Raw genomic sequence first — 27,984 nt, forward strand, 5'->3', positions numbered from 1 at the left:
TTTTTTTTTTTTTTTTGGTACCGGGGATCAAACTCAGGTCCTTGCACTTGCGAGGCAGGCAGTGGAGCACTGAGCTAAATCCTCAGCCCTCCTATTAGTTTTTATTTTTCAGATGATGCTACCAGAATAGTAAATGTGTTTGACTTTCTGTTTTGCAAAATGTTTTGGTTATTTTTTTTCTTTAATGTGTTTATTATAAAATTTATAAAATGGTAATTGCAAATATCAAGTCTCTGCCCAGTTTAGAAGGTATGACGAGCCATCTGTGTGGTGTCTCCTCGCGTTTGTATCCCAGCCTTAGCCCCGCTCTGGGGACAGCCTCCCTCAAGCACTATGGGTACTTTCTGATTGTGTGGGGCTGTAGGCTTTGGCTTCTTGACATTCTACATGTCCTCAAGTGCTCAGGAAGTCTGCCTGTGCTGGAGTGGCTGCCCAGGCAGGGGTGGTCGTGCCCCCTCCCACCCCCGTGCCCTGAGTTTGGCCCTGGGCCCCTGTGTGCTGTTCTTGCACCTTTTGGAGGCATGTGCAGCTCTGCTTAGCTCCGTGTGAGTCCCTGTGTCTGCACCTGTCCCCAGTGCAGGCTGGAGGACTCAGCTCTGGGTCTGTGAGGGGGAGTCAGACCCATGGACAGACAAGAAGTGAGGTGTTGCTGTCACCTGGCCAGCTCCTGTCATGCTCACCTGTGTGGGTCAGGGTGGAAGAGGGGGGAGCCACCCACAAGGTGACAGGGATTTACCCTGAAGCATTTAGCTTTTAGCTTTGTTTAAGGCCAGACTTTATTTTTTATTTTACTTTTTTGTGGTGTTGGGATTGAGTCTTAAGGCCTTTAATACTGACACACATCCCTAGCTGCTTCTTAAAATTTTTATTTTTATTTATTTTTTGGTACTGGGGATCAAACTCAGGTCCTTGCACTTGCAAGGCAGGCGGTAGATCCACTGAGCTAAATCCCCCCACCCTAAAATTTTAAAATTTAGACAAGTTCTCTATAAGTTGCCCACGTTGGGCTCAGATTTTCAGTCCTCTTGTCTCAGTCTTCCAGAGCCCTGGGATTATAGGTGTGCACCTCCATGCCTACCAGATGAGACTTTTTAAATCCCTGCCTGGTACCCAGTATGTACAACTTGGGCTCCTGGAGCACTTTTGGGAGAACCTTTGGGGACTGAGGTGGGTACCCTTGGCAGGTAGCCACAAGGTGTCAGTAGACATTGGTGGTTGGTGGCTGTAAAATCCCCTAGAAAGGAAGAATGTTTGCACTGTTTGCTTTTATTTTGCCTGCCTCTTGGCTCTTTCTGTGTTGGTCTCTAGGGTGAAAGCTACGTTCTCGGTGAAAGGCAACTTTTCAGGATTTCTGATTTTGTAAATTGGATTCTTAAATTGGGGTGGTAAAGGACACCAGGATGCAAAACAGTGACAAAGAACCTTGGGGCTGCTGCAGCCAACAATGAAGACTCTTATGTAGAAAGTGAAGCCATGGGTCATCTGCACTGCTCTTTGTTTGTTTTGAATCTGTCTCTGTGTTCACAGAAGCAAACCTCACTCACCTGCTCTCTTTGTTCTTTCTTTCCTCAGGCTGCCTTCCAGGAGAATGTGGGGAGACAGGTATGGCTGCTTTGTAAACCTTGCTTCCTGAAACTTCTGTAGCTTTGGAGGTGGGATCGTGAAAGCTGTGAACTTGGTGTTTTACACTATTGGACATGGTAAAGAATTCACCTCAGGGGTAGCCAAGGGCCCCAGAGCCCACGGGAGGGCCCTGGACACTGACCTCCACAGGTGGGTACTTCATGCCAGTCAGGAGTTTCCTTACCAATCGCTGAGGCTGCCACATGGTAGGTGCCCAAGTGTGGCAGAGGAGGCCTGGCCCCTTCCCAGCCCACATGGTATCAGCCCTGGCCTTGCCTTCCCAGAGCCTGTGTCTCATGACCCTTTCATGCCCGCTGGCATCATAGTTGTGCCCTCTGACCTTGGCACCACCGCACCCAGGAAGTGGATGCAGGCCTCCATGTGGTGAGACACTGACACGTGGGGTGTGTGGTGCGGCCTGGCCTGAGAACAGAGCACAGGCTGGATGGGCCAGGTCCAGGGTTGTGCTGCAGTGCAGGGATAGACCTAGGTGGGGAGTAGAGTCCCCACAAGGAACTGTAAGGAGGTCGGACAGGGTGACAGGTGTATCCAGTTTTACGGTCTCACAGTAGCGATGTTGCCAGGGGCTCGAGATGCTGCCCTACGTCTGGAAAGTGGAGAGGCAGAGTCTGGGTGTGTACAGGACGGAGAGGAGGCCTAGGCTGAGAACATGAGTTCTGGGCAGGCAGGGAATGGGTGGATGTCCCGGGGAAGATAGCAGCCTGAGGTACCCCTGGGCTGACGCTGGCACCTCAGGAGGAAGTGGGTCACAGTGGCCTCAGGGCAGGCATAGGTGCCAGAAACAGCAGCAGGTGTGGAGACAGTGGCCCCGCTTGGCACACATGGCCTGAGAGGGCAGCCTCGGATTACAGCCAGGGCCCAGGTGTTCATCGCTGGGTGTGGAAGCAGGGAAGGGTTGCTGAGATCCCTTGTTGGGGTGTTTGGCTGGGTGCACAGGCAGTGGCTACTCTTCCTACCAGGGAGATGCTGCTGACTTGTCAGGTCCAGATGCCACAGCTGGATAAGTAGGACAGCTGGCCCCAGGGTGGCACTGGTTGTACCTCAGTCTTCCGTGGCCTTTGATGTTGGCATCTTTTCCTGGGGATGGCACCTAAAACCAGTGGTTCTTAGACTGAGTAGGTGGCAGAATGGCCTGGAGTTTGGGGTGTGGTGGGTTGTGGGCCAAGAACAGACTTCCTCCTGGAGGCCTGGCCCACTGACTCCTGCCAGGAAGAGTTCAGCCATCTTTTTGATTGGACTTGAGTATCATAGCAAGAGGGATGCACACGAATTCCCCAGGGTCCCTCTGAAGACCAGGCCGGACATTCAGCCTCCCTGCACGGCCAGACCTCAGGTTCTGCAGGGACCGTGGCACCTGGCTTTGCTGTGGTATCTTTCTGTATCCTGCTCCTCTTTCAGCTCTCAGGTCAGGGAGACCCTGCAGGATGGGTGAGGAGAGGGGGAAGCGCTCTGTCACTCCCAGGACTTGAAGGAGATACAGGGCCCCACCTGGTGTATCCTGGTCAGTGCTACAGGGGGAAGCTTCATCTTTGACCTCTGGGGGCACCAGGCGACCCCTGACTGGGGGACTTGCTGGGGTGGCAAGTTAGGCCTCTTGTGCTTCATTCTGCTGTGAACGTGGACAACTGGGGTCTGCACTTGCAGGGCACTGTGGAGCAGACTGGGGCATGTGCCTCCTCCCATAGCCCCAGCTGCCTTCTGGGCAAGCTGTTCATCTCAGCATGGATTGTCAAGGCCACAGTGCTGTACACGAAGACACAAGAGTCACCTGAAAGGGTGGACAGAACTGCAAGTCACGAAGGCCATGTCCTCTGTGGGTTGAGCAGCTGAGAGGAAGGGCAGGCACTTGCCACACAGCACTTGGGGTCCGCCTGTGAGATGCTTGGATCTGGCACCACTGTCTGAAACCTGTGTGTGGCAGAGGTCACTGAGGCAACTGGAGAGTGACAGGGCCACCCTGGGGCATTGGCCACCTTCTCCGTCTAGGTCCACTGGAGATGTGGGTACTGATGACAAGGCAAGCTCCATCCTGCCCACCTGCCCCACCCAGAGTGGGCAGTGGCTAGTGAGGCTCTGGGACAAGGGCTTTGCTGTCACCCTGGGTCCAGAGGCTCTGTGAATGGCCCACTTTGGCCAAGCCAGCCATTCTCTGAGCTCTTCTGTCCTGGGGTTGATAGCTAGAGGCTTTCTATGTTGGGACATGGCTTTCTATGTTAGTGTTTCCTTTAAAAGTTTTATATCATTTCTAGATTCTCAAGTATTTCTGCCAGGCAGTGGTGTCAGACTTGGGTCCTGCTGGCAGTATGGCAGTGCCAGGCTGATGGCTCATTGTCCTTGATCCCCACCCCTGCCCTGCCCCCTACACATGCCCACCTCGGCTGGTGCTGGCTGGCGTGGCTGCTCCTGTCTCTCCCTTGCTGTTCTTGGCAGGATGAGGCTGGGCTCTGGTCCGGTTTCCTGGCCAGGAGGCACTGCCTTCTGCAGGTGCCTGCCATGGCCAGCCTGAGCTGGGTCAGCCCAGCACGAGGGTCACGTGCAAACTGTAGCCAGTCATACCTGCACTGCTGAACCTGATGTCTTTCCAAAAGAAAAAGCTTTCATAACATTTTGAAGTTGACATCTTAAAGTCATTTGAAATGTAATTTGTGTGGAGTGGCTTAGATAACATGAGCATGGTGTCTGGCCCGGCAATGACCTGCAGCCCCCATGTGCTGTCCGCACATGGCCTCAGTGTGGAAATGTGTGTGCGATCCCTGGCTTTTCAGGATGCTTTTATCAGTCACAGTATTTCTCACCTCTTCTTTTGTCTTCCAATTTCACCTTTTCATCAGGGTACTTTCCCTCATGGAATTGATATTGTGACCACAGCAGACTATTTTGCAGTTGGCAACACAGCTAACTGTTTCCTGGTTATCAGGTGAGTCTTTAATGTGTATCCTAAAAGCACAGTATTCTCTGACTGCAGACGTCAGAATTTAGTTTTGCCACTTTCCCTCTTCATTGTGGACTGCGTATAAATGTAATTTGTGTGTGGAGAGTTGAAGGCTGAGTCGAGTCGGAGCACTTAGCAGAGTACGGGTGGGAGCTGTGCCCCTGTGGCATCTCTGGTCCTCGAGTGGGTGTGGGTGTGGGTATGGTGTGGTGTGAGAGCAGAGCCTTTCCCCTCAGCACAGATGGCTTCTGACCAGGTTCTCCAGTAGAAATGTAATGAGATGTGACGGTGTCTCTCTCTCTGGTCAGTAAAAATGTGTTTCAGAGTTGAAGTTATTGCCACATTTTATCAGATGAGTAAGGGAGGTACTTGAGAAAATTGGGCCGAAGCATAATTATTGAACATCCCAAACTGCAGTTTGCAGAAACTACCTCAAATGTTTTTACTTATGTAACCTACTGGGAAAACTACTTCTCTGGCCTTATGAACCCATTGCAGTACTCATGCCAGAAAAGGAAAAGAATCTGATGTTGTAAAGTGATTCCTTTGCCTCAGATTATTGCATTTTTAAAAATTCCTGACTGTTTAATACCCTGAGGACAGACTGCCCCGTTGTGCAGACCATGCAGAAATGACATTTCTGTACAATCAGCCTTGACAGGTTTTTAAAACAATGCAGTGACTGGTCCTTTCTCAGGACTCTGGCCAGATCCCCCTGCTTGTCCCCTGAAGTGTTTGTGTCCTGTCCTACACCAGTTCTTTCTTATTCCTTCTGTTTTCTCTGCTGCTGCAAGTCTGCTGTGCATGGAGAGGCCACACCGTTTCCTGAGCTGCTTGGTGCAGCAGTAGTTTTGTGTTCTATGGAGATGCTCCAGAGTGGTGGCCTGCTTCTGGTTGTTCTTTCCCAGTGTGTTTTGCACCCTTGTGAGGCGCAGGCCTATGTGGTCTCCCATGGGTTTCTTTTTCTTTTTGGAACTGGGGATTGAACTCAGGACCTTATGCTTATAAGGCAGATACTGTACCATTGAACTAGATTGCCAGCCCTCCCGTGGGTTTCTTGACTAGGACCCGTCCCCCTGCGGTCCTACTGTGTGCCTGAACCCGGGTGAGGGTGACAGGAGGGTACCAGCTGAGGAAGGCATTGTGGGGCCACACCCAGGTGGAGGGGCCTCGAGAGAGGGGCCTGAGCTGTCCCATGGTCTCTGTGCAGTCGGGGCCAAGGTCGTTCTCTAGAGACTGGAGAGGGAGGAGTATGGGGTCCTAGGCCCATTAGGCAGGGGGTTGTCAGGGTGTTGTGCTGAACAGCGCAGCAGGTTGAGGGGTGGTGCCTGGTGGGTGCTGCTCTGCCCATGCTGTTCGGGGCTTTGTCTCTCCTTTGGAGGCACAGAGCCAGGCTGCCAGAGCAGTGGGGGTTCCTCCGGAAACCGGGCATTCAGACTCCTGAAGGCCCTCAGGAAGATGCGTGGAGACCCTGCAGTAGTCTCCACCATGTCACTGCCCTCACCTTCGCCAAGTGTTGGTGGTGAAGGGAGACTGCAGGTTTCGCTTGTGTGTGTTCATAAATCTCTGGGAGTGTAGGACCTGTATGTGTCTCCACAGCCTGGGCAGCAGAGGGCTGTCTCTGCCTGTGCATGCCATTCTTGGTGGCTCTGGGAGCACAGGTTTGTGAAGACAGAGTTGCATATCTGCTGTGCTTGTTCTGCCTTCTCCCTGCCCCCGTGTGAGTGTGGTCTGTGCCCTGGGCTGGTGCTGTGCACTTTTCCCCTCGCAGCAGGTGTTCCTTTATGGAGGTGTGCCTGGCCCGGGGCCTGCATCCTCCCCGGTGTATGGTGAGGCCTCTCTGTACTGTCCGCCACGCTGTGGCTGTGTGCAGCAGCTCGTCCTTTGCATGGGTATCTTGCAGTCTCTTGTCTATGGGTTTACTGGGCTGGTGGTTTTCTTCTTGAGCATTTGGGGACCTTCCTGTCTTCTGGACACAGTTCCTCTCAGATGCTTGGCAGTGTCTTCTGGTCTGTGGTGTGTCCTTTCAGTGTCCTACGTGCTCCTGTATTGAAACCTTTTTAAAAAAAGTTTTAATTTTATGTAAGTTTTATTACATGTAGCTTGCATATAGTAAAATCACCAACTTTGGGTGTGTAATTTGGTGCAAGGTGGGTATGGCTGACTCTGCAGTTCAGTGGCCACTACACGGTCCATGTGGACAGTGTCCTTCCTGCAGGGGTGGCCTGATGTGGCCTTGCCTCCCCTGTTGTCTAGGCTTCCTGTGAATGGGTGGCAGTGAGCTGTGTCTGGCTTTGTCCCTTTGCCTCACAGTATCAGTTCATGTTGTTACTGAGTCCCTGAGGATCCTGCTGGGTCAATGGAGGGCAGAGCTTGATGTGGACAACCATAATGTGTCCTTTCAGTGGCTGGGGACGATGGGCACCTGTGTGACCTCTCAGTGCCAGGCAGGTGTCCACTTACCTGGCTGTCTTGCTGCTTTCAATTATAGGACTTCAGTGGGTTTTCTTCTTGCTCTTATAAATTTCCTTAACTGATTTCCAACATCTTCATCCTTGAACACCATTTTAAAAAATTAATTAATTAATTAATTCTCGTTTATTGGCACATTTTAGGTATACAGTACAGTTACATTCATCATTGGGATCTTGTACCTTTACGTGACAGGTCTTGGTTCTCATTTTTTCCCCTTGTCCCTGTCCTCCCTTCATCCCCTCCTCCCCACCCCATTTACAAATCCTTTATTTCCATTTTCTCATATTTTTTTCTTTTCCCTTATTACCTTTCCCCTACCCTTCCCACTTTCCCTACACCTTTAGCCCTTTTCTTCCTATTTCACACTCTTAATTATCCCATTAGGGTCTTGTGTACTATTATAGTTTTTCGTATTTACACGTGTGACTTACTTATTTCACTTAAGAGTATATCCTCAATATGTGTCCATTTTCCTATGACGGACTCTAATTTTTCATTCTTTATGGCTGAGTAGTATTTCATTTTATAGAAAAACCACATCTTTTTATCCAGTTTCCAACAGATGGGCAAATGGGTTGTTTCCAAGTTTTAGCTATTACAAACTGTGCCACTATATAAACATTGGTGTGCATACATCACTGTGATATGATTCTTTTAGTTCTTTTGGAAAGATACCCAGCAGAGGGATGGCTGGATCAAATGGACCCTTTAGTCCCAGTTCTTTGAGGTATCTTCATATTGATTTCCATAGTGGTTGCACCAGTCTGCACTCCCACCAACAATGGAGAAGAGTTCCTTTCTCCCCACAACCGTGCCATCATTTGTTATTGGTTGATTTCTTGATAGCAGCCATTCTTTGTGGGGTGAGGTGGAATCTCAGTGTTGTTTTCATCTGCATCTCTTGAATGACCAGTGATGTGGAACATTTTTTCATATATTTACTTGCTGCTTTTACTTCTTTGTCTGAGAAATGTCTATTCATTTCTGATGCCCATTTTTGAGTTGGGTCTTTATATTTGGGGGGGCTGATGGTTTTGAGTTCTTTATATATTCTAGATAATAGTCCTTTGTCTGAGGAGCAGCTGGTAAAATCCTTTTTCCCACATTGTAGGTTGTCTTTTAGTTCTGTTGATGGTTTCTTTTGAAGTGCAGAAGCTTTTTAATAAAAGATGAGATCCCGGTTGTTGATTCTTTCTGTTAGTTCCCGTGCTACTGAGGATTTGTTCACGAAGTCTTTTCTTATGCCAGTGTCTTCCGGAGTTCTGCCTAACTTACCTTCCAGCAAGTTTAATGTTTCTGTTTTAATATTTAGATCTTGAATCCACTTGGATTTTAGTTTAGTGCATGGTGAAAGATAAGGGTCTAGTTTTAATCTTTGGCAGGTTGAAATCCAGTTTTTCCAACACCATTTATTTATTTATTTATTGGTACCAGGGATTGAACTTGGGTCCTTGAGCTTGCGAGGAAGGCAGTGGAACCACTGGGCTAAATCCCTGGTCCCTCAATACCATTTATTTAGAGATTATCTTGCCTCCATTGCGGATGATCGACTCCTTTGTCAGAGATGAGGTAGCTGAGTACATCTGGAGTTGTTTTTGTATCTTCCAGTCTTTTCCACTGATCCTCAGGTCTGTTTCTTTGCCAGTACCGTGCTGTTTTTATCACAGTGGCTTTGTGGTATAGTTTCAAATTGGGAATTTTTATACCTGCTGCTATGTCTCTGTTACCTAGGATGGCTTTTGCTATTCTAGGTCTCTTCTGGTTCCAAATAAATTTTTGGATTCTTTTTTCTAGTTCTGTGAAATATAGTGTTGGAATTTCAACTGGGATTGCATTGAATCTGTATATCTGTTTTGGTAGCATGGCCATTTTCACTATGTTGATTCTTCCTACCCAGAATCAGGGAATATCTTTCCATTTTCTTATATCCTCTTTGATCTCTTTTTTTTCAGAGTGCTGTAGTTTTCAGTGTAGAGGTCTTTTGCTTCTTTCATTAGATTGATTCCTAGGTACTTAGTTTTTTGGGATGTTATTGTGAAAGGAATTGTTTCCCTAATTTCTCTCTCAGTGAGTCTGTTATTTGTGTACAAGAAGGCTATTGACTTTTGAGTGTTGACCTTGTATCCAGCTACTCTGCTAAAAATGTTAATTAAGTCTAGAAGTCTTTTGGTGGAATTTTTGGGTATCATATCAGCAAATAATGACAGTTTAACTTCTTCCTTTCCTATCTTTATTGCTTTAATTTCTTCCTCTTGTCTAATTGCTGTGGCTAATGTTTCCAGAACTATATCGAAGAGGAGTGATGATAGTGGGCATCCTTGTCTTGTTCCTGATTTTAATGTGAAGGGTTTCAGTTTTTGGCCATTTAATGTGATGTTGGCTGTTGGTTTTTCATAGATAGCCTTGATTAAGTTGAGATATAGACCATCTGTTCCAATTTTTGGCAGGGTTTTTATCATGAATGGATGTTGAATTTTGTCAAATGCTTTTTATACGTCTATCGAGAGGATCATATGGTTTTTGTCCTTGACTCTGATAATATAGTGTATTATATTTATTGACTTACTTATGTTGAACCATCCTTGGATCCCTGGAATAAATCCAACTTGGTCAGGATGTATGATCTTCTTGATAATCCTCTGTTTTCTGTTTGCTAGTATCTTATTAAGGATTTTTGCATCTGTATTCATTAAGGAGATTGGCCTGTAGTTCTCTTTTGTAGTTGGGTCTTTCCCTGGTTTGGGAATCAAAGTGATACTTGTTTCCGGGAATGAATTTGGAAGTATTGCTTCCTTTCAATTTCATTGAAAAGTTTAAAGAGTAGTGGCAGTAGTTCTTCTTGTAAAATTCAGCAGTGAATCCATCAGGACCTGGGCTTTTCTTTGTTGGTAAACTTTTAATTACATTTTCAGTTTCACTGATTGTAATTGAGGTGTTTAAAATGTTTTTATCTTCTTTGTTCAACATTGGTAATTTGTAAGTATCTAGAAATCTGTCCATTTCTTCTGTGTTTTCCATTTTATTAGAGTACAGGTTCTCAAAGTAGGTATTGATGATCCTCTGGATTTCTGTTGGACCAAACACCATTTTTAAAACTGTTTATTTTGGTACCGGGGATTTAGCTCAGTGGTTCCGGCGCCTGCCTTGCAAGCTCAAGCACCCGAGTTCAATCCTGGTACCAAAAAAAAAGTTTATTTTGTAGGAACTTCACACAGATCAAGGTGACCACTAAGTGGAGCATCTCCTCTGTCCCCTGACTCCTGCACTCTGTTCACTCTGTCTTGCTCCTCTTGTTCCCACACTGCTGGGTGATTTAGTTGGGCAACCTGGATGTTCTAGTAGGTTTCACGTGTGTCTTGTTGTGGGTCCTCTTGCCTCCCTGGCCTCCGGCTGTTGTTGTCCTGGACACCTGCAGAAGCTGCTTGCTGCCTGCTCCACAGCTGTCCTGTGTTCATGCTCTGCCCTGCTGTTCTGTGTCACCAGTTAGCTGAGAGTTCTTTTGCTCAGTTTGGATATAATTCACAAGTTGGCAAAGTACCAGGTGTGGTGGTGCATACCTAAAATCCCAGCACTTGAGAGGCTGAGGCAAGAGGATCACTGTATTGAGGCCAGCCTGGACTCCGTAGCAAGACCCTGTCTCGAAAAAAGCAAAATTAAAAGCAGAAGCCAAACCAAAACAAAATGAAAAGCCAGATTGGCAAAGTGCAGCTCCCTTGATATTAGTGGTTCCCAGCTTTGAGTATCAGTGGCTCTTGGTCCCCAGGGTTACACCTCTGAGCTTGGAGTGCCAATGCCTCAGCTCTGCGTTACACCTCTTGAGGGCTCCTAGCCACCCTGTCAGCTCTTCAGCAGCTGAAGCTTATAGTGTGTTTGGCAACTTCTTGGAGTTCTCCTGGAAGCTCCTGGTGCCTCTCCGGGGCCCCTCTGCAGGTCGGTCGGCACAGGTCTCTGCCACTCTTGGCTCTTCACAGCACCCCCTTTCCAAGAGCTCTTTGGGGCTGATGGCCCCTACTGGCACCAGCTCCTCAGTGCAGCCCGCCCAGCCCACTCTCCCTAAGAATTACAGGTAAGCAGTAGGACCACCTGAGTGGCATCCTGGCATGTGTGCTGCAGTTGGTGGTGGCGTGACCCAAGGAGTGTGAGGGAGTGCGGTATATACCGAGACAGTGTGGACTGCATTTTCAGCCCCATTTGAAAGCTCGGGAGTAATGGCAGAGAGGGCAGGGTTGTCAGGACAGATCCATTTTTCATGTGTCTAGGACTGCTGCTGCGTGGGAGAGGTGGCTTCTTGATCGACAGCTCCTTGTTTCCATGAAAATGGTGTGGCTGCAATGTGATTGCTGTTGCTTTAGAGGGGTCCCCAGGAGGGGCAGCTGTGTGGATCATGGCCCATTGCAGTTTGGGGGTCTGGGGCTCCTGAGCATTAGGCTCTGTTCCCACTCACACTGGTCAGGAGTGGTCTTTGGCTACTCCTTGGAAGTGCCAGCCGGCAGCTCAGATCTGGGGAGGGGTGCCACAGCTCTTGGCTTAGAGGGCAGCCTCCAAGCGTGACAGCTGCCAGCAGGATCACATCTGCTCTGGCTTTGTTGTGGGAGGGCTGGGTCTCTCACCAGGACCTATGGGACGTCTGACCACATCATGCTGTCTCCCCATACCCCTCATAGCATGTCTCCAAGTCTCCTCTCGGCCTGCATGGCCTTGTGCCCCCTAGTGGGCACTCCTTGGTTCACAGTTGGCTTCTAGGACCCTGTGTTTGGCAACAGGGTTCCTCCCTAAGTCAGTGCTGCTGCTGGTGGAGCTAGGGCTGGGGCATAGGCCGCTGGGTCTCTACCACATGGCCAGCTTGCCCCCTGCCTCCTGCTAAGTGGCCTGGTATCCATCTGCTTCCTGCTTTCTGGCTTTGGTCACCTGCCCGCTCTTCTGGGTCTTGTACCTCACCATACTCTCCACGTCACTCAGGTGAGCAGATGGCCTGTGTGGTGTTGTGAGGCCTGGTTCTTTGGTGACTTGGATTCTCTGACAGCTTGCTGGGAAAGGCTACATCTGTCTCCTCCCTGTCTCCTCCCCTGTCCCAGTGCCCTGTTGTGGAGTCATAATCGGCATGCATGGGCTCAGTATGTATCAGTCTGGTCTGGAGGGAAGTTCCTGATACCAGCAGTCATTCAGTGGAAAAGTCGAGGTGCATATTTTCTTTGCCTGCCTCTGGGAGCCTGTCCTGTCCACATCAGGCAGGGTGATCTGCAGCTCTTCAGGGCTGCGGGCTCCATCCTGTCTTTTCTAGACAGTACGCAGTGTGTTTCTGCATGTGTGAAAGGATCACCCATTGGAATTCTGGGCAGAGGTGTTTATGCTTTGAACTTCCCAGTTCATGTGATCTCTGCCCACGAGGCTGTCCAGCAGTGCTCCTGGGCCCTCCCAGTCCTGGACAGTGGTGGCAGACCCCCAAGACAGGCTGCAGAGCAGCTGTGCAGCCCTGTGCCTTCCCTTCCTGCAGAAAGGTGGCTGTGAGCATCTTCAGGGGCCAAGTGTGTGCTTGTGAGGACTTTGCTTGAGACCATGATATCTGTGTTGGTTCTGAAGAACCTGTGTCTTTTAAAGAATCCAGGGCGGGACTTTTGCATATACTTTTTCTGGGTTACTTGCCTTGACTTGATTTTTTTGATGTGTTTTCCCTGACACATGCTTTTTGTTGGGGGTTTGTGTTTGCAAGTGTCAGTGTCCTTCATGGCTCTAGGTTTCAGTCATGATTTGGAAGGCCTACCCACTTGGAGGTTAATTTTTAAGCTCCCTATATTATTTCCAAGAGATACAACTTTGTGTTCCTGTGGCACTGGGCCTTGTGTATGCTTGGCAGGCACTCCACCGCTGAGTTGCCCCTGACTAGTATTTTCAGGCACTGTTTGTGCTGTGTAGCTCAGCATGTGCTGCCTGGGTGTGCAGCCGGGGCCTGCACCTGCCTGGGGTCCTGGGTTTCCCACCACCTTGCAGTTTGCTGTGCCCAGCACTGGGTGGCCCCTCTGCCTGCTGATTGGCTCCGAGAAGGGTCGTCAGGGAGAACACGCTTCTCTGGGGTCTGGCTGCTTCCTCCTCTCGCACAGTGGCTGCCAGTTCACCTGAGCTGTTGAGTGGCCTGTTTGTAGCTTCAGGGTGTGCTGGCTATGACTGTGTGCTTACCTGCTGGTTAGTAGTGATGCTTTCCCGAATTTTTACCTTTTGTGAAAATTTATTTGGAAGTCTTTATGTGGGGATGTGTTTGCACGTCTCTTAGATTGGTTAGTGGTCTGCACATTTAACTATGTAAGAAACTGCCCAGCTGCTGCCTGGGCTCCTGACCCTGGTGCTGTCATTGTCTCAAGCTTTTGGCCATGGCTGGCACAGCAGCTCCCTCCCTCCTCCTAATGGCTGGCTGGACATCTTCTTGTGCCTATGGGCCTTCTGTTTATCTTTTTTTGTAATGTTTCTGTAAAAACCCAGGCAAGGTTTTCATTGGGTTTATCTTGCATATTTATATAGAAGTCGTTATTTTTATGTATTCCGAGGTGTCTTTCTTCCCAGTCTAAGCCTTGCCTCCTTAATACTTCAGTAGTTTACTGAGGCATAACTGACCCCGATGGCTGTACAGAAAGTATGTGGCTTGCTAAGTCTATCCCAGGTCAGTGACCTCGGTAAACACATTATTGCCCATGGGTTCCCACCGATCTGCTTCTGCCAGCAGAGTTTGTATCCTTTAGAGCTTTTGTATGAAAGGAAATAGAATAGCGCACACTTGATTTTGGCTGCAGAGGGTCGTGGCCTCATGGGATGGCTTGCATGGGAGCAGCCGTCCGGTGGTGGAGGCTGGCCCCTCTGCGGTGCCTGTGTGCCACGTCTGTGCCCTGTGTCCGGTCAGTGTGGATCAACCTTTTTCCTTATTCTTGGTGCCTTTGTAGGGAGGGAGTGGCAGATCATCTGGGAAATGTCTTAATTTAGAAGAAATAGTCAAATGCTTTTTGCAGGCCTCTGCTCTGTTCTGTGCCCTCATGTGCAGTGTGTGAGGCGCCGGCACCTCCGCATCCTCATGCCTCTCGGTCTTGTTTCTTTCAGCGTGTCCATTGCTGGCTTCCCCGAGTACACCCAGCCGATGATTGACCACCTGATCGCCAAGAAAGTCAGCCACTGGGATGGGTAGGTTGTGATCCTCAGAACCCCGTTTTCTGAAGGAGAGATGGAATCGAGCTGATGAGGTGCAAGTGTCTTTTCTCATTGTAGATATCAGTCTGAAATAGCTCCCGTGAAGTAGCGGTGTCCCAACCTCTCCCTTGGCCCGATGGTTAGTGGTCAATGTCCCGCTGTCCTGGGCAGCACTGCTTGAGTGCATGTGCAGGGCCACATACCCCTGCTAAGGCCCCGAGTCAGTGTGTGACTGAGGAGGCCGTGGCCTGGGGACCAAAGCTGCCCCCCGGCCCCAATTCTGCTCCACCTGCCACTCGCTGCCTGGCTTCTGTGTGGTCTCGGTGGAGCAGAGCAGGCTTCTTTGGCTGCTTTTGTAATTATAGTAGCAGCTCGGGGCATCTTAGCATTTTTATAGGAAGTTAAATGTGTCTCTTCAGAGAAGGAAGCTGTGTGTGCAATTCAGAGCACACAAGGCAGTGTTGTGCTGCTGCTGTGCCCTGGGCTGGCAGAGCAGCTCCTCTGGGGAATATCTGGGTGGAGCTCTGAGGTACAGCAAAGGCCCGGGACAGGAACAGCTTTGTCAAGATGTCTTCTCTCATGGACCGTGGGGAATGTTCCAGCTTCTCTGAGGACCAAAACCTTGAACATACTCACTGATGGCCACTGCATGGTACAGCCACCCTGCACGGCCTGGACAGGGCCTCCCGAACGGGAGCTTCTGCCATCAGTCTGCTGTCATTCGGGCTGGGTGTGGGCTTCCCTAAGGAGCTTCTGCATGGGGCTGCCTGCAGCAGGGCACCCAGTGCACTTTAGGGGCAGTGACCCTGTCGGTTTCTCTCCCACACAGTGCAGCAGCCACGGTCACATGCGTGCAGCCTCTGCATAGGCTGAATTTCTGGGCTGCTAAAGTCTCCAACTGTCTTACCTGTTTCTTGTTTAAGTTCTGTCAGTTTTCCTTCCTATCTTTTGGGTGAGGTTCTCTTATTAGATGCATGTACTTGTATAATTTTTGTGTCTTCCTAATGTATTGACTATCAGTAGGGATGTTCTTCCACATCTTGTGTCAGAGTTAAGCGCAGTTGATATGTGCAGGCTGGCTGCGTTTTCTTTAAAGGATCAATGTCTCGGGTTTCTTTCCCATGAATTTTACTGTTTTTTCTTCACACTTCCCTTTAAAAATGAAAAACTGTCTTTTACTCAGGGCCTTTAGGAGGGCAGCCTCACGTGGGGTTTGGCCAGATGGCTACAGATGTCGCCCAGCTGCGGCAGGTGCTGGTTTTCCTTTTGGAGGCTGAAGAACATTCCTTTCATGTGTCTGCTGCATTTCGCTCATCCGCGTGTCCTTAGGATGCTCATAGCTCCCACCTCCTGCTGTTGTGAGTGTGGGTGCACAGATGCCTCTTTTCACCTGTGTCTTCTCCTGCCCAGGAGTATCCGAGAACTCTCAGCCAAGGCGCTGCACAAGCTGGCCCCACGAGCACCTGAGTACTTTGCCACACACGGTAGGTGTCCCCACCAGCCTGCAGCCTCCCACAGCACACACACATGCACACACACACACACACACACACACACACACTGCAGAGAGACATGGGCTGAAGGTGACATCGTGTTTCTCTTGCTGGACTTAGTTGGGGAGGGTGTGTGGGTAATGGGGTGTCCCCCTGAGAGCGTTTCAGAGGTGCTGCACAGGCTGCAGGGTGCAGATGCAGGAGCTGCGTCTGTTTCCGAGCAGACAAGCTGGCCAGTTGGCTGGGCTGCTGGTGTCTGTCTGGAGTCCAGCTCGCCCTCAGATTCAGTCTGCCTTGTGTGGTGACCACTTTGGTGGTGCGATCTGCATTTGCTTCTTTGCACTGGGGAAGAGTCTGCACCCGTTCTGTCCGGTGGATCTGACTCAAATGAGAGCGTCTGAGGAGACGGCACTCGTGTCTTGCAGTGCTCCCCACCCTGCTGGTGATGGCGCTGAGTCCAGATCTGCACACACGGCATGGTGCCATTCTTGCCTGTGCCGAGGTCACCTACGCCCTGTACAAGCTGGCAGCACAGAGGGGCAGGTAGGAGTGATGCCCCATGTGTCTGTGGGAGGCCGTGGGGTTATGGTGGTCTCAGGTACAGAAGAATTGTGGTCTTTAGGCCCGACACTTTCCTCTGAGCTTTGTCAGGGCCAGGACCACTCACACATCCCTCAGTGGGACTGTGCAGCACCCTTGTGTGGGAGGTGATGAGCCCGACGAGGCCAGGAGGCTCATGTCTCCACGTCTTCACTCACGTGTCACTTTAACGACCTGCGGTCCTAGAGGATGTAGGTTGGAGAGTTTGCTGGGGACTTCCTGGGCGGCTGTGGTGGTACAGGTGACAGTGAAGCAGTCCCCAGGCCATGGTGACCCCGTGGGACTGGGTGTTCCAAGAGCTGCTTCCTTTTCTTTCCAATGGGCTTCTCTCAGAGTGAGACCTCAGGGACACACTGCTGCCTGTGACCTGGCTCCTGGCCTCTCCTTCATGTCACCCTGTCTCACCCTCAGCCCCAGAGCATGGTGCACAGCTGCAGCGCTGTGCATAAAGTAGGCACTGGTGTGGAAAGAGGCTCATGGCGGAGTCTTGTTGTCTTGGGATTGGTCACAGAGGCACATGTCATTCCCTGGCGATGACGCGGGGATGCTGTGGTTTTCCCCAGGGTGGTAGCACAGGAAGGTTGCAGCCTCCAGGAGGGAGGCAGGTGTGCCAGCAGCCACTTGTGAGGGAGCCCCATGTGTGGGCTCTTTCCCCACCCCGTGTGGACGAGTCCTTTTGCAGGGTCCTCGTGGTGCTTAGCACCCAGGCTGCAGTCAGAAGCGCCCTGCCGCCCACCTGCTGTGAGCCGATGCAGGAGCCTGGGGCCAGTGGGGTCTTTCTGCTCCTTGGTGTGCATGGTGGGGGCTGGGGCCGGGGCCTGCGGCCTCAGTGCTGTGTTGACCCTCTGCAGGACCGTCACAGACTACCTAGACGAGAAGGTGGTGCAGAGCCTGAAGCAGATCCACCAGCAGGTTTGTGTGTGGGCCTCCCACGTGTGCCCTTCCACAGGGTCTGTCCACCTTCAACCCAGGAGCTGCTGTTCATACTCAGCCCGGGGCGCACGGAGTGATCTAGTGCCATGACGGCGGGGCGGGCCTCTTCCTTGGCATACTCTGCAGCCAGAAGTGTGGGGGGCTTGGAGGTGCAGACCTCTCCCCCATGTGGCTGGGCTGCTATGTCGAGGGTGGGGTACAGCCCATGGGCTGCGGGAGAGCTGCACTGTACTCCAGGGGCCAGTCCTCCCCCTTCGAGGGCCTGGGAATGTGCCTGAGCACAGAGGCCTTGCTCTCCACCAGTGCACCCACAGCTGGAGCTTGAGGCCCTCAGCTAAATCCAGAATTGTATATATTTCTTTGGGGAGAAGGTGTGTGCGCTTTTCTGAGTTTGAGATTCTCAACACCTTCAGTGACTCCAGGTAAAATATGAACTGCAGATCTAGTAAGAGGAAAATCCCAAAATAATTCTTAAGGACTGAAATAGTTTCACTGTTTCTTACTCCAAAAAGAGCCTTCTAGCCTCGATTTGTTTTGTTTTTTTGAGGCAGTGTCTCACTATGTTCCAGACTGGCTTTGAACTTGAGGTCCCCCTGTTTCAGCCTCCCCAGTGCTGGCATTACAGGCATGTGCCATGATGCCAGGCATGTTTTCTGTTCCTTAAGACTGTGCCTCCGAATAGTGAGGGCCACTTGGCCTCCAATCCTCATCCTGTTCCTGCCGTTAGCTTTATGACCATAGCAAAGCCACTGTCCAGTCTGCCTTTGTCTTGCGTGGAGGGTTCCCATACTCCTGTCAGGTTCCCAGGGTGTGGGTTAGCCCCATGCAACAGCTGAGAAAGTGGGGCTGCTTAGTGGCAAGGGTGTCCTGCTTCTGGGAGTAAGATGTTCACAGGACCATTCCCTTCAATTTTTGTGAGAATTAAAGAATCGGGTTAAAGGGTTTGGTGGAGTTGGTGGCAGTGTGTTTGAGCTGAAATGGCAGTGACAGTACTATGCAGTGCCTTTGGTCTCCTGGAGAGAGAGCAGCACCAAAGTCCTCTGGGCACGATTGGTGTTCTGCCTGAGGGGCTCTTTGGAGACGGTGAAGAGTCAGTCCTGGCTCTTTCTCTCCCTCTGTGCCTCAGTTTCCCTTCTGAGATAACTCACCTGGAGAACTTAATGAGGGGCCTGGTAGAGAGGGGCCTCTGTCCTGGACTCCCTGGGCCTGGGCACCCAGCCTTGTTACTCTGTCTCTGTTGATGCTCCCAGATGTTACCTACAGACTGTATTACTTTAAAAACCCTAGCTACCTGGATAATAACTAACTTCGTTCTTTGTTTCTAGCTTTCTGGCCGGCACCTGTACAGGTAAGCTCCATGAGCTGAAGTTCTTCCATGGGCATAAGCCCCTGGGCTGGGTTGTGCTTAGCGTAATTGTGTCCTGGGCTCACCCTGGGGCCATCCTGGCCATTGTGTCCTCTGTTTATTTTACTTAAAGTGGTGTGACCTTGTCTAATGTTTCACGCTGGTGGGGTCACACAGGGTGCTGCCTTTCAAGTCTGTTTTAGCTGGAGTCCGTGGTCTTGAGATTCACACATGTTGCTCCTGTGGTGATCGGCTCCATGTGCTATTTCTAAACTCATACATTAACATCTTCTATCTTAAAAAAAAAAATACAGCGTGTGTGCCATAGCTTCGCCATCAGGGCTGTGGTGTTTCTTGGCATCTGAAGTTACCTGGTGTTGATGTTTTTTGTGGTTTCATGGAGTGAGAGATTTTAACCCTGAACATTCTCTTTGATTTTTCAGGGGCCTTGGAGGACAGCTCATGAGACAAGCAGGTAGGTCAGAGGGCCCTTTATTCCAGCACTGGAGGAGAGACGTCCCGTGGTTCTCATGTCATTCCTCTAACACAGCAGTGCTTTGGGCAAGGCCCATCTGTGGGGCCAGGCTGAGGCCCCGCGCTCTTGCCTGGCCAGCTCTCCATGCTGCTGCTGTGTGTGCGACTGACTGAGTTCTCGGCTCCCAGGTCTGGACCCACTGGAATAGCTGGGCGTTGGCTCTGCTCTGAATGTGGTGAGCACATGTGCCCATATCTCACTGTGAGATGACAAGTTCTGTAGACGCTCTACCTCTTCCTCTCTGATGCAGTGTTTAAATTAAAATAGCTCTAGTAGAGAGAATGATTTCCAGAGTACATTTCTACATTGTCTGCAGCGAGCTCATGATACCAACAGGTGGACATCTAGACTTCCTGAAGCCTGTTGAAAACTGGGAGCTCAGGGGCTTCCTGGGGGGATGCTCCCGAGGTGGCTGATCAGGGCTGGCTGCACAGGTGCACCTGAGCTGCCAGGGGGTGGTGAGAAAGTTCTGGTTGATGGATGAGCAGGGCGCGCTGGGCGTGACCCTTGTTGGGTGCTCAGAGCTGTGCCACCTTGCCTGGGCCTTGGGCTCTGCTATCAGTGGAACTGCTCTGTGGCGATACTGACCAACCTGGCCTCTCTTCATGGTCCCTTCCCTTCTCAGCCCCTCTTTCTCAGCCTGGCTGAGAGGTGCCCTCCAGGCTGCCCCATGACCTGTTGTGATGGCTTGGAGGCAGCACCAAGGAGATGGGCCTTCTGAGTGTCCCCTGGTGTTTTTTGGCATCCCTGGCATAACTACTGGGGGTTTCAAGTTGTCTGTGTGGCAGTGTAGAGTTCTGTGAAGCCTAGGCATGGGTCGGACAGAGCCTGGCACCATCATCCTGCAGGACCCGGTGCTGGGTAGGAAGCCGGCCACCCAGGAGGTGGAACCAGGGCTCCCAGGACTAACTTGAACAGTAGGCCTGTGCTATGGCTGGCTGGCACTTGCCATCACAGAGAAGACAGGAGGCAGTGGCCCCGTGCAGAGCACAGCAGACCCAGCAGGGCATGTGTGTCATGCTCCCCGGTGCCTGTGCAGAGAGCAGGGCAGGGTGGGCTCAGCTGAGGAGAACATGCGAGCCCATTGGTGCTCCTGAGGGTGCCAGTCTGGAGGGGTGTCCTGGGAGCCCACTGTGAAGCCTTTGGGTCGTGGGAGTAGGCTGTGGGCCCACACAAGGCAGAGGCAACTGAGGCCAGCAGCAGCCTGTCCCCCTGTGGATCGCTGATGGCTGCCTGTTGCAGAGCATGTCCTCCATCTGTGGAGATGGTCTAGCCGCAGGCAGTTTTCCATGGCTCCTGTCACTGTGCTGATGGCCTGGCCTCTCCTAGGTCTGTCCTGTGTGGCCCTCAGAGGCACATGTCCTGGGGCCCAAGCTGGGTCCAGGGCAGCAGTGTGGTTCATGGAGAGCACTCGACAGGCTGGGCTCTCTGGGGCATGTGGTCTGTCTTTGAGCCCCGGCATCTGTGTCCGGCCATTGCTGAACGTTCTGCAGCTGCCCAGCTGAGGGCTGGCCAGTGAGCTGGAGGGGTGGGAGCTTGGTGCAGCTGCATGGCCACTGACGAGGGAGGTTCAGGCCTGGAGAGGTACTTTTGGAACAGTAATGTGGTGTTTTCCCTTTTCCTAGTGTGCGTCCTGATAGAGAACCTATCACTCTCCAGAATGCCCTTTAAAGGTGACCCGGTCATTGGTAAGTGCTTTTTTTCTCCAGGACACCATGGTAGCATTTTTCCCCACAGCTGCTTCAAGTCCCAAAGTAAAAAGGAGCTTGTTAGGTGGCTGAAAGGCTGTGGCAGGAAGGCTCGCTGTGTGGAACCCCTCGTCTTGACTTGCTGTAGGCTCTGCTACCCTCCGGAGCCCCAGCCCCAAGCTTTCCCCGCGCTCACAGCGGTGGCCCTCTGTGGCTGTGCTGCCCGTGCTGGGCCTATGTGTTCAGCTCTCCCTCCTGGACGAGATGCCAGAGCTGGCACCCCTTAGGGTCCTGCCCTCCTCTGCTCCTAGCCTGTCTTGTTTAACTGAAACGGAGTCACCTTTTATTGCCAGCTCAGTTGTGGCTATAGTTGAGTTGAATATTCGGGTTCCTGTTGGTGGGGGCAGGGGAGACTGAGGGAGGCTGAAAGGAAGAGACCAGTTGAAGCTTTCGGCGGTAAAGAACAACACGTTCCCAGAGCCTGATGCTGAGACCCTTGGTTTTGGGGGTGCCACGGCACCACTCAGCCTCTCAGCAGCCTCCCTCGGCCCTGGGACCTGGTCCCAGGTGGTGCCCTGGCTGCCTGCAGGGTGTGTTCGAGCCCGCTGACTACTTACTTTAAGACTTGGCCGTGTGAGTGCTGTTGCTGGTTTCAGCTGGTTATCCTGAGTTGGGTAAGCAGCGTCTCTGTTTCCTCCATAGATGCCTGGCAGTGGCTGATAGACGACACGCTGAGAAGTCTGCATCTTGTCTCAAGCCAGTCCAGACAGCAGGTTAAGGTGTGCTGGGCGTGACCCCTGGGCTGCACAGGGCAGGAAGTGACATGGCTCTCAGTGTGTGTCCCACCTGAACACTAACTGGACAGTCGGCCGATGCCCCCTCCCCTGCAAGATGACTTAAACCAGGAAACACAGTGTGGCTGCTGGGCCTACACTGTGTACCTTCTGCTGCTGTCGTCTCTGGCTTTAGCATTGTGCCTGGCCTAAAACACTTCCTTCTGTGCCGAGGGTGATGTCTACTCAGGTGGATCCCAGTCCAGGGGGCGTGGGGGTTCAGTGTGGAGCAGAGCATGCATCTGTGCTGCTTCTGTGCGAACGGACGCCAGCGCCGCAGTCCTGGCTGAGGATCCTCGCGTGTGTGCACGTCCTGGGGTCGGGGAGCCGTGAGCTCAGCCCCTCCTGTGGCATTGAGCCAGGTTCCTGGTGTGGGAGAGGATGGCCCCACTGTCCCTGCACCCAGGCCAGCATCTCTGGGCCACTGGGATGTGTCTTCCACTTCTTTGGTTTCATTTCTTTCTTTCTTTTTTTTTGTACTTGGGACTGAACCCAGGGCCTTCACACTGAATTGCACCCCAGCCCATGTTTTATTTTTTATTTTAAGACAGAATCTCACTAAGTTGCCCAGGCTAGACTTGAAATTGCGATCCTCATGCCTCCAGAGTGTGCACAACCAAAACCAGATTGTTTTTTTCCTTAAGTCTCTTTATCATCCTATAGGATCAAAATACTGTCTTGCTGGTGGTTGGATCTAAGTACCTTATGACCAATGCCTCCACATTTTCTTTATAAAATTGTGATGGATTCATATCAGCACTGACCTTGTTGCTGTCTGCTTCTCCGTTCGTACAAGTGACATCTCTGTGATGTGCTTCCATGAATGAGGGTCCCACCTCCTCGCCTGTCTCCTCATAGCTGCTCTGGAGGCCTGAGGTGTCCCTGGGCCTGAGGGGCAGGAGGAAGAACTTACCCTTCCCGTGTCTCACTGTGTGGCTCTGGGCACAGGAGGCTGAAGTTGAGCCGCTGTGGGGTCCAAGGAGACGCCACTACCAGCTCCTGCGGTGCAGCATCACCTGCCCTGTTGTGGCTCCTGGTGCTTTAGGATTGGGTTCTGAGGGTCTTGCGCTGCTCTCCCTGGTCCTCACCCGGCACTTGCTCCTGTTCCTAACACCCGCTGGACACCACTGTCCTCTGAACATGCCACACATGGCACAACATCGAGCCCTCCCGCCTCACACCATGGAGTTCATTCTGCATGGCCACTTTTGCCAAGGAGGATGCCAGATGAGAGGGTGGAGGAAGAGCCAGGCTCTCCAGTGTGCTGTTGTGGAGACCGGTGGCCCATGTACCTGAGCAGACACCCTGGACAGGACTCATCGTCTCTCTGATGTCACTGCAGAGCCGTGTACACTCACATCCTCCTGTTTCAGGACTCAGCCGTGCTGGCCCTGGCCGCCCTCTGCAATGAGTACTACCAGAAGGAGCCCCGGGAGGCCAGTCCTGCTGTGCAGGGTGAGTGAGCACAGCGCCAGCCGCGCTGTGCGGGTGAGATCTGGGGCAGTAAGGGTCCAGAGGACTGGGAGGACGGGCTACACTGGAGGTTCTTGTGGATCCTGCTGGGCCTGGTAGCCTGCCGAGGTCTCTCACTGTGGGGCTGTTGGAGAGCTGGCTGCCCACTATTTCCTTCGCCTCTAACCGGGGCTTTGTTGGTGTGTCTCGTGGGTGACGGTGCCAGGCAGATGTCCAGAACGCAGCAGTACTGTCCCACCACACAGTGCGTTTATTTCTTCCGCACTGTTGTAAACTGCTTTTATAAGTAAACTTTTCTCCAGTTTTCTTAGGAAATTCCACTTACGTCTTTGTTGTAACTCCTTCCCTGTCTTCCATGTCCTTTCTTTCTCATGATTTCAGCCTCCTTTCCTGTTTCATTTGTTTCCTCCGTGCTTCTGCCTGTGGTGGCTTCTTGATGTATCTGCTCTCAGCTCCTGCATCCGGTCACAGTGCTGACTCTCGCACTCCTGATTCCCTTGGCAGTGTGGTGGCAGTGCACACCTCTCTGCGGGCCCTGGTCACAGTAATGCGTGTGCGTCAGCCGCCGTAGCCTGCAGGGCACATTGCTCTTTGCTCTGAAGATTAGAGAGGCGTTCTCTCTGTTGTAGGCGGACGGTGTGCTCTGTCCTCCCCGTGTGTGGGTGTAGGCACGATCAGTCCCGTGTGAGCTTCCTCTGTGCCTCTGTGTGCGGCTGCGTGTGCCTGTCGGTGTCCTTGTGCACAGCCTGGAGCTGACCTGTGCTGGTGTGGAGTTGATTTCTGGATGCCATCGATACTGTTTGTTAGGATCAAGTTCCTGGGTTCTGCTTTTTAGATTAAAAAACCAATTCCCATGCTCTGTTGGCCTATTGTATTCCTTTTCCTTACATTATAGGACTTATAATCATACCAAAAGTATTCAGAACACTAAAATTATAAATATGTAAGAAATCAAGTGCAGTAGTGTGAATCTCCTACAAAAATACAAATCTAGTCTTTAATTTGATCTCTGACACAGTATACATTAATGTATTTCACACTTGCTTTCAGCAGGTAATTTTATATAATGTTATTTTGTATTTAGTTTATTTTTACAAGAGTAGAATAATATGTTTTATCTTTCCTGAAAGGACTGCATCTTGTTTCTGAAAATGAAAGAAATAATATTTTGAAATTCCCCGTTGGTTGTGAAACTCAAGTAATGGGGGGTGGTGGGAGGCTCTGTTCCACGTGGTGATCAGAGAGAGCGTTTGTGCGCCGAGAGTCCATGCGGGGATAGAGCTGCCTCTGCAGCAGAATGGTGGCGAGGGGTCTCCTGGTCTCTCACACTGCATCCAGGCCTGGCCACTCTGTACCTCTGAGCTGCGCCTTCCAGAAAGAGCCTATGGCTCCCTCTCCCGAGTTCTCCCTTGCTGGCCCTGAGCCCTGATGCCCACGGTGCCCGGTCCTCTTTCTGACCCCTGTTCTCGTTGCTCCCCACTGGCTGTTCCTCGCCGAGGTGTCACGCTGGCACTGGCTCTCACTGCTGTCGGCCCCTCTTCCTGGCCCATGCAGCTGGTGTCCTGTAGAGTGTGTACCCACCCAGCCTAGGCCTGTGTCCTGTCCAAGTCCTTTGTCTGCCTGAAGCTGCTCCACTCTACTCACCAAGAGCCTTTTGTTTGTGAGGAAGCACAGTAAGCATCCAGAAGGAGACAATGGCTAAACTGCTTATGAAAACCTTAGCAGAACCTTGTAAGAATTCTTGTACATCGTCTGCTTCAGAAGCCGGGAGCACTGCCTGTTCCCCTGGGCGCTGTACTGCTGTGTGTCCGATGCTGAGATGTAGTCCCTCTGCTCACCCTGGCTTCCTCCCTGCAGAGGTGCTCATCCCGCGCTACCTTGTTGAGCTCCAGAGCCCAGAGGAGATGGTTCGCTGTGGCTTCGCGTCAGCCCTGGGTGCCCTGCCCGGCTTCCTCTTGCGAGGCCGGCTCCGACAGGTGAGGCTGCCCGAGTGTGGTGGTGTGGGGATGGCAGGGTGGGTGGCAGCCTGTGCCAGGAGTCCTGACGGTTGTGCATGGCATCGGGGTAGGGCAGAGAAGGGAGCAGTAGCTGGTCTGCTCCTGAGTGCAGCGGGGGTGCTCCTGTGGCCTGCCGATAGGGCTGTTCAGGTACAGGAGGGCGGAGCCTTGCAGACACCGCTGGGCCTCAGGGGCCGACACTGCCTCTGTGCCTGTGTCCCCTCAGCTGTGGCTGTGGCAGAGGCCAGCCTGGGTGTGGTAGAGGAGCTGGCTGTGCGTCTGTGCCCTGGCATGGAGATTTCACCTGGGACTTTACCTGTACTCCGAGACAGTGGCAGCCTGGGAGCAGCCACGGGCTGAGTGCTGGCCTGTACATATGCCTGGGGGGTGGTGGTGGTGGTGTCCTTGGACCTCCTGGGCTCCCTGGGCACCTTGCCCAGCCCACTGTGACCTTGAAGGGCCCACAGCTGTTTTATCTGCCTGTCTGCCATTGAGCAGCTGGGCTTATCTGTTGAGGATACTCAAGTCATCACTGCCCAGTCTGCTGCCGACCCTAGCCCCATCTGCTGCTTCTGTGACCCCCTCTCTGGCCTTGCTTGAGCTCACCTGTCCTTGTCTGTCCGGTCTGAGCGGTGCCGTGTGCTTGTCTCAACACCTGGCTTAGTTCTCTGCTCCCAGGAGTGTCTGAGGGATGAAGCGTGTCCAGTAGCCCTGGAGACTTTGTGTCCCTCCTGCCCTTCACCCTTGGTCCACTAGACACTTGCACTTCCTCTCTGAGTCACACTACCAAGCTCCCTGCTGCAGCCCAGACGTACTCTCCTCCGGGACCCCACTCCCTCCTCAGAGCTGCTTGACTGAGCTCCCACCTGTGTCCCTCTAAAGGCCAGCGCCGTGCAGCAGGCAGCAAAGATGTCGCTATGGCAGAGAAGCAGATGCGGTGCGATCACTGCCGTCTTCTCTTGCCAGGGCTTAGGCCACGGTTATAGAGGGAGCAGGAGGTGTGAGGCCTCGGTTTGGGGCTGAGTGCCCTTCCGCATCACACCCTGGCACAAGCTGCTTGGAGGGCCTTGCCCCTGCTGTGTCCTGGTCAGGGCCACGCCTCTGCCGGGTCCTGTTCATTCTGTAGCTAACGCCGCTTCTCTGTCACCCTCAGGTCCTTGAAGGTCTGAGTGCGGTCACCCGCATCTCACCCCAGGACGTGAGCTTCGCAGAGGCCAGGAAGGACAGCTTGAGGGCCATTGCGAGGTGAGCTGCCCAGCAGGTGCTGCCTGTTCCCGGGTGTTCCGTGGCTGATTTCTTGTTTCTCTGCTTTTGGAGAACTCCTACGGAAACGTTTCCGGCTTGGTGGCAGATGTGTGTTGGCAGAGTTATGAAGAAAGTTAAACCTGTTGTGTGGTTGCATTTTTACTAAGGAACTGCTTCGAGAGCTGGGAGGGTCATGAAGCCTCACGTCACACACACCCCAACACACGGTCTGGGCTGAGCACAGCTCAGTGGCGGAGCACTCACCCGCACGTACCAGGCGTGGGCTTCTCGGCACCAGTATTAGTAGCAGTAGTAATTGGAGAGAGGGAGCAAGCAGTTACTGCCTCCTGCTTGGGGCACCTGGTGCCTGGGCTTCTCCAGCAGCGGCCCCCTTGGTTGGGGAGGTGGGGGGCTGGCACTTCGCCTGCATGGGGAGGTCTGGTCTGTGCTGCGCATCCTCTCAGGAAGCTGCGCCAGGACACTGCTGTGAAGGGAGGGTTTGGATTGTGCACGTTTCTGTTCCAGGATCTGCCAGACGGTGGGTGTGAAGGCAGAGGCAGCCCCAGACGAAGCTGTGTGCAGACAGAATGTCGCCCAGGTGTATACCACGCTGCTGGCCTGCATGGGAGACTACACCACAGACAGCAGGGGCGATATGGGGGCCTGGTAAGGGTGGCATTGCAGGCACGGTCTCTGCACTGAGCGTCCTTGAGGTACAGATGTCAAGGGACAGCCTGTCCAGGCGCGGGTCCTTCCCTGCCCATCTCTGGCAGCGCCCCGGGGGAGGCGTGGAAGCAGAGCGTCCTGGGTGTGTGGGTCTCAGGAAGAGCTGCTGTGTAGGGCCTGGGAAGGGGCCAGGTCGGGCCACTCATCGTGTTTGCTTCTCCCTGGACCCAGGACTTAAGGGAGAGGTCACCCCTCTTGAGCCTGTTTGTTCTGAAGGACCCTAAGCATCAACCGTGCACTGTGCTCTTGGCCGCCTCGCAGTTGGGGTTCCCTTCCCCCTGTGTGGGTGTCTTCTTCCAACTGTGCTGTGCGGGAGGGGCCCGGGAGAGGCTCCTGTGTGTCTCCTGTCCATGCTTGGACCCGGAGGTGGACTGGGAAAGTGCAGCGTGAGGGTGGAGTGTGCTTTTATTAGGGTTGGAAAGCAGCAGGCTGCTCGGTAATCTGAGCTCGAAAGAAAGGAGTGAAGCTGTCACCTGACCGTTGGGATGTTGGGGTCTTAGGTTCTTTCTGCCCATCATCCTGCTGCCTCCCTCCTGGATGGCTCACCGGATGCCCCCTCTCCCCAGTCCAGGACATCTGACCAGCTGTCCTCTGTTGTGCTGACCTCGACAGTTGACGGTTCACTCTCTCCTTGACCTGGCCACCTGAGCCCTTGGCCCCTCACCCTCTCCTCCCGCCTTGCGTGTGGGACCGTCACCCCCTCCTTCAGGCCTGCCATCCGGCTGCTGGCTGTGCCTGTTCTGCACCTCTGAGCAGTTGCCATGTGTCAGACAGGTCCTAACACTTTCCGTTTTCTTTTTCCTCATCTTTCGTTTGTGGATTCTGCTGATCCTATGTCCAGGGTTGCTTTTCTTCCCCTCTGCTGTTGAGCTCTTATAGTATAGTTGTCAGCTTC

At 52.4% G+C, this 27,984-nt stretch overlaps 2 protein-coding genes across 2 annotated transcripts in view; one reads left to right on the forward strand and one right to left on the reverse strand.

The window, feature by feature from the left end:
• Window positions 1-27,984, forward strand: part of Tbcd (tubulin folding cofactor D) — a 149,408-nt gene that overhangs the window by 108,071 nt on the left and 13,353 nt on the right. The window contains exons 16-29 of the mRNA XM_010618701.3: window positions 1,573-1,602; window positions 4,476-4,561; window positions 14,135-14,215; window positions 15,632-15,705; window positions 16,140-16,257; window positions 17,166-17,226; window positions 18,573-18,595; window positions 19,036-19,067; window positions 20,753-20,815; window positions 21,518-21,594; window positions 23,022-23,103; window positions 24,979-25,097; window positions 26,272-26,363; window positions 26,889-27,029. Of these exons, the coding sequence (XP_010617003.1) occupies window positions 1,573-1,602; window positions 4,476-4,561; window positions 14,135-14,215; window positions 15,632-15,705; window positions 16,140-16,257; window positions 17,166-17,226; window positions 18,573-18,595; window positions 19,036-19,067; window positions 20,753-20,815; window positions 21,518-21,594; window positions 23,022-23,103; window positions 24,979-25,097; window positions 26,272-26,363; window positions 26,889-27,029 (1,079 nt within the window). The remainder of the gene's footprint in view (window positions 1-1,572; window positions 1,603-4,475; window positions 4,562-14,134; window positions 14,216-15,631; window positions 15,706-16,139; window positions 16,258-17,165; window positions 17,227-18,572; window positions 18,596-19,035; window positions 19,068-20,752; window positions 20,816-21,517; window positions 21,595-23,021; window positions 23,104-24,978; window positions 25,098-26,271; window positions 26,364-26,888; window positions 27,030-27,984) is intronic.
• Window positions 6,558-27,984, reverse strand: part of B3gntl1 (UDP-GlcNAc:betaGal beta-1,3-N-acetylglucosaminyltransferase like 1) — a 131,315-nt gene continuing 109,888 nt past the window's right edge. The window contains exons 12-13 of the transcript XR_004518528.1: window positions 7,040-7,130; window positions 6,558-6,632 (exon numbers count right to left, since the gene is read on the reverse strand). The gene's annotated coding sequence lies outside the window, so the exon portion shown is untranslated. The remainder of the gene's footprint in view (window positions 6,633-7,039; window positions 7,131-27,984) is intronic.

The sequence above is a fragment of the Fukomys damarensis genome, unplaced genomic scaffold (assembly GCF_012274545.1).
Source record: "Fukomys damarensis isolate Sample0158 unplaced genomic scaffold, DMR_v1.0_HiC HiC_scaffold_23, whole genome shotgun sequence".
Classification (NCBI taxonomy): Eukaryota; Metazoa; Chordata; class Mammalia; order Rodentia; family Bathyergidae; genus Fukomys; species Fukomys damarensis.